This window comes from Clupea harengus, chromosome 1, assembly GCF_900700415.2.
Source record: "Clupea harengus chromosome 1, Ch_v2.0.2, whole genome shotgun sequence".
NCBI classification, from domain to species: Eukaryota; Metazoa; Chordata; class Actinopteri; order Clupeiformes; family Clupeidae; genus Clupea; species Clupea harengus.
Genome location: NC_045152.1, coordinates 4,534,074 through 4,542,628, shown reverse-complemented (window position 1 = coordinate 4,542,628; position 8,555 = coordinate 4,534,074). Strand labels below are relative to the sequence as shown.

Sequence of the window (8,555 nt, the reverse complement as noted above, 5' to 3'; positions counted from 1 at the left end):
AGTTCTTCAATTCGACTTTATCGCACCGTCTCCCGCAACTGAGTTTGTATGAGCATGCGACTCTCTGACAACACTTGCTCGCTCTCTTCATGGTGTACTCGTTAAAACTACTGTTAAAATAAAGAGTTCTCAGTGGACAAATACCGGTAAGATAGAACCATGGGATACATGACAGATATCGCTCGGAGAAATTGGCGCTATGTGAAACATATGCAACAGATGCGCGACAGCACATTCTAATTGCAATAAGGGAGGATCATCCCTAAAGTGCACATGCAATATGTTGCCGAACTTTTGTTGAATTGTGTTGCCTGTTCCGTCACGACGCAAGCAATGCTTTACGAAGTAAATCAATCCACGTGAGAGGCAGTGAGTCATTGTGCCTTCCAAAAGTCTCGGGTGGTACAGGTCGTCATAGGCCAAAATGTCACTGTCCATAAAAGACCCAATCAAATTGAAATCCGATTTACTGTCAGCAAGCAAAGGTTTCGTTTGTACCACCAATGACTTAATCATCGTGTGACGTGAAACTCATTTGGAGGCGGGGTTGCGTCGTCTGTGCGCACCTCTGCCACAGCTAGTGGTCCCCGAAGACAGATATGCCTATATATACCCCAGGAGCGGCAGGTGGAAGACAACATACCAACACTTGGCAAACAGATCCAAGTTGGACAACATCGCCAAAGACGGGAGAGACAGAGCCGTGTGAGAACCTTACCAGGAAGACGACTCCAAAGACGCACATTTGAGCAACTACTTGTGACTTATACGCTTCCTTTAGAAAAGTAAGTATTGCATGTATTTGAAATAAATTTTTTGGCAACATAACTATGGTATCAAAGAAAAAGTATGTTTTATTTAAGAACAATTTTAGGATGAACAGTGACCATCCTAAAACTTAAAAATATCTGCAGATTACAATGGTTATGTTGTTGTAATCGTCACTTGTCTTCTATTGAACTAATGCACGAATCTACCCAACTAGACTTGACATAGTTTAAAATTTTCAATGCCGTGTAAAACAAACCTTGCTTGCGTTTTGGAGCGACAGACGACCGACAAAGTTCGTGGCTATGGCTCTCAGATTCAGCACCAAGGACAGCGAATGTTTTCTGAAATTAACCGGAAGGCTTAGCCACAGGAGATACATTAAACCATTACCGTAATTTCTCTTCACTCCAGTATGTTCCAAAATGTGGATGCGGCTATAGAGAATGCTTGTACAGCACAATGTATTTACTGCTAATCACAAATGCACTACAACACATGCGCCAGGTGTCAGTTCGGAGATGGTTCTGTAAAATTAAGCCAGTTGATAACGCGGAACAAAATAGAGCCAATGGATGTTCAAAATGGATGTTATCTGTCAATGTTAAGTAAACTAACCAAAACTTCCAAATTAACTCGCAGATGGCCATAATGCTGAAGCCCTGGACAGTCCTGGTTGCAGTCGTCCTGTGTGTATTAATCTGTCTTGGGACCTTTGTGGACGCGTACCCGCCCAAGCCAGAGAACCCCGGGGAGGATGCGCCACCCGAAGAGTTGGCCAAGTACTACACGGCACTGAGACATTACATCAACCTCATTACAAGGCAACGGTAAGCACCAGCATTTTGTCAGCATGAATTTCCTTATCATAATCGGGTGAAGATTTAGCTCATTCCGTTTTTTCTGGAGGCCCTGGCCTTTTCTGAAAAACATAACTTTCAGAACTGCACTTAATGTATAACGCGCATCCGGCAATTGGCAAAGGTGATCTAACCAAATACATATGATTTAAATTGAATCCCCTTATAAAATACTTTAAACTGTTATCCAATGTTAATGACAAGTAGACCAATAAAGATTTCCTCGTACAGTCAAAAGCTCTGATATTAATTTAGTAGAAGCATAGATTACGCGCTTATTTGTACCCGTGGCGACTCCAAAATGCGTCACACATCCCTGTATTTGTATTACTGACACAAATACACCGACGATTTAGCCTCTGATTTTGTGCCGATGTGATGAATTACGGGGTCATTGACTGCATCTCCTGGTGCATCATGTGGACCGTAATGGATCTGTGATAGTTGAGTAGTATAACGCTCTACCACATGGTTGAATTAATTTCGAACCATTTCTCTCTCTCTCTAATATTATTAAAGTAAGACTATAAATAACTTTAGATGGTAGTCCATAAAACAGCTGCAAATCGCAATTTGTGTCACCTAAACTGTATATATTTTTAGATGTCTGAATGGACTTACATAATGGAGCGGCCTCCTCAAAGGAATCATATTGGTTTGTGGAGCCGATTCCGTCATCATTCTTGTAACATTCTAAACAAAATAATGTGACCAAAACGATCTGTGTGACTGCTGAGAAAACCTAAGAAAGGCTCTCTCATGAAAGAAGCCCAAAACACACTTTTAACCTGGAAAAGAACATTACAGCCGGTTCATAGCATGAAAAAAAAAAAAATGAACTCAAGCAGAAGACAGGGCAGCTATCTCCCAGAAATTGGATTCTAAAACGACATTTGCTCTCGTCGAGGAGGGTCACCAGTGAACCATGACAGGGATAACAAGCTCTGATGCTTCTATATGGTTTCATACGTGCAGGTAGCAGGTGCAGGTAACCTCTGTCATATCGCCATAGCCAGTTACGCAGCGGGCTCTCCGACTACCCTTTTCGAGAGCGAACTGAGATGGTTTCTAATATAAGCGGTAAATTGTCTAGCCGCTTGGAGCGCCTCATATACACCCGCAGCGCGCTCTATCTAAAGAGGCTATTCCGGTAGGAGGCATCGCAATTTAGGAAAGGCCAAAGGTCACGCTGGAATGGAAATTTGAGTTGGACCGTAATGGAGCGAGTCAGGACTGATTGTTGGCAGGGTTCATTGTTCTGCATTAGTTGCTGCCCCCTTTTACGCAACAACTTGGTAAGTGGGAATCGTGCCGCAAGTCAAGTGTTCACAAAGCGATAAAGTATTTCGGAACAATTATGCACAATTTGGGTGTCGAATATGCGTTCTAATTTCTACCATCCAATTCGATTAGTGGACCGCATTACCCAATTACATTCTGCAGTGGCCTGGAGATTAGGTGCTCTCAAACCATCCTATTTTCAAGTCTTAACGTTCACTGTGATAAATACTTGCCCAGTGGAACCAAAAGTATCCAACTCACACCTCCTCACCAGGATCCATATTCCCACAGTAATTTGCTATGACACTAAAGTGACACCCCATCTTCATCTCTTATGTAGCTAAATATAGTCAAATATGAGGCAAGGGATTCCATCCAGGCAAACAGAATACATATAGAGATGTATTTCTTATTGCTTATTCTGTATCTCTGAAGGGAGACTGAAGGCAAGCAGACGGGGCCAAGACAGACAGCCCCCCCCCCCCCCCCCCCCCCCCCAGACAGATGCATAGGTGTCTTGTAGTTCAATGTTCAAAAAGTTTAACCGCCCACTACTTCAGATAAATGTAACTTTAACTGTTTTAGCATTTTGAATGCGTGACACATTTACAAAAAAAGCTTTCATTTGGATCAGGCTGTGGAAAAGGAAAAACATAAGCACTAGTCATAATAATTTGCATTGAAAGAAAGAGCGCAGCTTAGGCACGCTCTACTTCCTGTCCAGGGTCACATGTGGCAGCAACAAAAAAAGCACTTAAAATACAAAAGTGACTGCCACCCACCCTGCTAATTACAGCAGAGGACGCTACACTTGGCTCTGTTGACAGAGTCAGCCGTATCCCACCAGGAATTATTTCTTTCAGGCAAAGATTAAGCGGAGCATGGAGCTGGCAGTTACAATTGGGGTTAATTGCCAACCCAGTGACAGTAATGTGTTCCCTTGGCTACAGAAATTGCCCTGATGTTTCGTATTAGCGGCGTTTAGTCAGAGTTTTTTTTCCTCATTACAAACAAAAGCCCTACCTGGATAGACGGTGGCACTCGGTGACATGTCTTTCATGTAATATTTGAAAACCTTTTTTTAATCTCAAGAGAAAAGCTTCAAACCATCAAAATTTGGGATAAATTGCTATGGCGTGTAGTTCGTATGTTTATGAACCTTTGCAGAGAGTAGCTGATTGTGGGATATATCTGGGTACATAGTGTCAGCTATTATCTGCTATCAGGGTTATATTGAAGTGATGTATCTCTGTATTACAAAAGTTAACAAAAACAAAAATGCTTTTGTATCTTTGGCAGACACCATCCAACTAATAGGGCCTGCAACAATGAAAATAATGATATATAAGAGATTGAAAGGGGAGTTAATGATACTTAATGGGATATTTAGCACACAATGCCTCTTTTCATTGAAATATGATAAAGCTACTGCTACCTTAGCGGTACAGCCTTCACCCGATTAAGGCCTCTTCTAATTGTCTGCCTCATGGGTATACGAGAGGCCTGTGCTCCTCAGCTGAATGAGCAGCAGGGTGTGCCATGTCTGGTGTCATCAGATTACCCTCGAAAGATCAGACAGCAGGGGGGGGGGGGGGGGTAATTGCTTTTATCCATGGCTTTGGCATATAAAAAATGTCATCTGTCAGATGTAAGTTACTGAATAAATAGATAATGCACACACACAAATTCACACACACACACACCCACCCACACACACACACACACACACACACACACCACACACACATTCACACACACACACACACACACATACACACACAACATGCAGGAAGACACTTGAAAAATCAACATTTCCCTTTGATCATTTGTTTAAACCCCTTGTGGGTTGATATCTGCCTATTGTTCCAGAATAAAAGCACCAACTAAATCACATCACATCAAAGAGCAAAAACAATCAAAAAAATCAAACAACAAATGGCACAAGAAAGAGGGGAACAGGGGCACAGAAGAATAAGCGTGTAATTACTTTATCGCTCGGGGAGCATCATGCGTTCTGGGGTTATCTTCACTGTCAAATAATTCCTTGTTGCCTGTTTGTTATTCAAAGACAAAAGTAAAGGATGCAAAGGGAGACGGCGCAGGACTCACCAGATGGCTAGATGTGCTTACGCCGACCTGTCAGAGAGACGTATTTATCAAAGACAACACAGAGCACAGGGGGGGGGGGGGGTTGTATCTGCATGTGAATCAAACCCCTTTTGTTTCAATATGGTATTGCGAACAGCTTGATCATCCAGTTGAGTTACACCAAAGAATCACAGCATATTCCTTTGGTTTCTTTGGCTTTTCCAGGTATGGCAAGAGGTCGACACCAGCTGAGGGCGTGCTCTCAGAGCTTCTGTTTGGGGACAGCACCGAGCATAACCAGAGATCAAGGTGAGCAAATGAAACTATTTGAAAACTTCAAATTGGAATTTCCTTTCTAAATTGTTTTACACAAACATCCACAAAAACACATTTTGCATAAATAAAAAAAAAAAAGTATTAGTGAAAAGATTTAATTGAATTCAGGCTCCTCTTGGACCCCCTGGTGTAATGTGTTTTGGAGAGTGAACATTTCATTACGTTGTATTATGTGCATGGAGGACGCGCGCTTCTTCATCACGACAGTAAAAACAACAACAAAAAAGATAAGCGTTGATGAAAGTTCAGTGCAATCTCTCAGAACTCATTTAACTTATCAGGGAACACCAGACACTCTATCCTCGTACTTATTTTGAAGCGCTCTCAAAGGCTCCTGTGTTCTGACATCTCTCCCCACGTTCCAAAAAAGGAACACCTACGCCTCCCACTGCTTTTCTGTCCAACGTTTGAGCGAACCAGAACGTGTCAGGTTTGTTTCGTTGCCATGGGATGTGCCGTGATGCACTCTCCGTTAATGGGAAAACTGGAGTAGCTCATGAATTTTTCACACTCGAAGAGGAAGCTGGGGACAGACAGAAAATCCCAACCTTCCTCACTTCCTGTTCCGGGGGGGAAAGGACTGCCACTGGAACATTAGTCATTCCGAACATGTGAACGTGCGTGACATTTCACCGTCTACCTGTCCTTCGAGAGACAGACAGATCGCCTTTTAAGAAGTTTTCAGTGAGGGCAAAAAATATGCCTGCATTTCTTTGAATAGCTTGGAACAAACTTGGAGAACACGTTTGAAAGAAAGGCTGCTGAGGAGAATGAGGGCATAAAATGTGTAACTGCACAATACAAGAACAACTAGCAAATCCTCCTAATGATTTATCAAAGCAGTATACACCAAATACACCAAGGTGAATCTGCAACCCTTCACTCTGGTCATCGCTATTCCATTAAGATATAGGAACAAATCCTGAACTTTCAGACTAATCCTTTCAGGACGTACGTGTATTTGGCAGGAGAGAATGCATTATGAGCAACCACACAGCGGAAGGTGGCCTCATCCGCCATGACTATACGCCAACTGCACTCGAATGACCCAGGACAACACTCCTGACTAGAACAGTGCATGATCAATATTGTACTGTGGAAATGTATGATACCCTTTTTTCACTCCCCAGTTGGTTTTGTGTCGTCTGTCTTACAGATACGATGACTCCTACATGTGGTGACTCCCCCCATCCCATCGTTCTGTCTGTTGATCTTCGCCATGACGATGGGTGGAGCCCACCTGTGCCTCACACCGCAACCTTCCACAGCTGTCCAACAACACGTGGTTGTCTGAGAACATTTGTCCAACAGTTTTACAACAAAACCTCTCTCTTCTTCTCTGCCTCTTATCTGTCCCTTTCTGTGTCTTTCTCTCTCTCTCTTTCTTCCTCTATCTCCCTCTCTCTCTCTCTCTCTCTCTCCCTCTCTCTCTCTCTATCCCTCTGTCGCTTATTGTCTACCCCAGTCTCTGAGTCCCTCCTCCTCCTCCTGCCTTATTGTCTTTCTATCTCTCTTGCTATTACACCATTACATTGCATTTCTTTCACAAAGAAAATTGTACATAATTTATTAAGGCATAGAAAGTTAAAACAAACAATGTAACTGTACCAGTAAACATCTCTATGTCTTACATAAAATTCATCTTTTTTGTTTGTACTGTACAAATGATTATATTGTACGTGATTAAAGTTTATTGGATGAGTCAAACTGGCTTACGTTTGTGCGCTTGTGTTCTATTAACACATCACCACATTACAGAACATACCGGATGTATAGGGAATGGTGTCCCATGACTGCTAATCGTGATGGTGAAGGTGTTTATTATGTATGATGTCATTATGTTATGACACTTGTTCAAACTAATGGAAGGCCCTAATGCTTTACACAATCGAATTTGAGTAATTCGACACGCTTGGTGTGAAAAGACAGACAAATGGAAACTACAGCGAGTGTGTGTGTGGAGAAATATGTCCTTGGATACACGTTCATTTACATTCTACACTTCATTCTACACTACATCGACACATTTACTACAGAACTGAAAACATGTAAGTCTGACCAAAAAAACAAGCCCGATAATGATGTGAACAGTGGCATCTTCTTTTCCACTGCCATTCTAATAGCTGAGCGGTGTCTCGTGTTGTTCCTACTGAAGCACTCCGCAACCCACTAGTTGTAGAGAGGGGCTGTTGAACAAAATGTAGGCTGGAGAACTGACATTTGCCAGGGCGTGATTTTCTGTTGTTTTTTGCCAGATTGAGAGCTGGCTTACTGAGGCACTCAAATATTAAGTATACTGTATATGTTCACTTTCTATTTCACAAGGCTTTTGACTGCTATGATCTTTATACCTTTTTTAGATGCTTAAGACAGAGGCCACAACATTATCACAGCAATCATATGGTCATGTCCAGGAGAAATTATCAAATTTCTCTCTCAGATTGGATCTAGCAGGAATTAAGGCTCCCCTCCTTCTCTTGTCTCCCTGTACTCTTGTTTTGTCCTGTCCTCCCTCGTCTTTTCATTCTCAACTCTGTCCATTGTTTTGGCCACCCTTATGGGCTTTTATTTTGTTTGTTTGATCCCCTATTTTCTCTCATCACCAGAAGATGGCAGTCTTGTCAAATGTGATATCGGAAAATGCCCATTTTAGTGTGTGCTGAACATCTAAATTTATGACCCAGTTGCTGCGGCCATGAAATAGAAAGAGGGGAAATAATCCATTTCTATCAAACAATCATTGTATCTATCTATCTAAACATCTATCTATCTAACCATCCTTCTGTGTATATATATATATATATTTATCTATCTGTCTATCTATCTATCATACATACATACATATACATTCTTGCGCAAGAGACAGGGAGATACTGGCACCTCTGACAGTAAGAAATAATAAGAATAAGAAATCCTATCAGCAACTTGTATTTTACAGGTATTAGCATGTACAGCTAACATCTTGGTGCCAGATACCACATGGAGCCTTCTTATGCTGTTCTTATTGAAGGAGAGGGGGTCAATACTCCTAAGATATTGCCCTCGATGGTACTCTGGGGCCTATTCCCACTAACGTCCTCCAATCCATCTCGCCTAACGTTTTCCCTGCAGTCACACACGTAATGAATGCTGCAGACTATGGGGAACCACTTCCACTACTTTTAATCAGTCTTGGGTTACACCACTGCTGAGGAACCCTTCACCAAACCCCTCTGAAGTACA

The 8,555-nt window shown here is 42.1% G+C and overlaps 1 protein-coding gene across 1 annotated transcript; it reads left to right on the top strand.

Moving 5' to 3' along the window:
• The first annotated feature begins 589 nt into the window (after positions 1 to 589).
• On the top strand, positions 590 to 7,044 carry pyya (peptide YYa). The gene is made up of 4 exons (XM_012836270.3): positions 590 to 785; positions 1,411 to 1,598; positions 5,223 to 5,306; positions 6,490 to 7,044. Exons 2-4 carry the CDS (start codon positions 1,411 to 1,413, stop codon positions 6,512 to 6,514), a joined length of 297 nt encoding a protein of 98 aa, XP_012691724.1. The 5' UTR covers positions 590 to 785; the 3' UTR covers positions 6,515 to 7,044.
• The last annotated feature ends 1,511 nt before the right edge of the window (positions 7,045 to 8,555 follow it).

Excerpts from the sequence above, each read along its gene's own strand:
- pyya (XM_012836270.3), top strand. The coding sequence starts at position 1,411 with ATGGCCATAATGCTGAAGCCCTGGACAGTCCTGGTTGCAGTCGTCCTG. Across the intron at positions 1,599-5,222 it reads AACCTCATTACAAGGCAACG|GTATGGCAAGAGGTCGACAC; the intron begins GTAAGCACCAGC and ends TGGCTTTTCCAG. Across the intron at positions 5,307-6,489 it reads GAGCATAACCAGAGATCAAG|ATACGATGACTCCTACATGT; the intron begins GTGAGCAAATGA and ends TCTGTCTTACAG.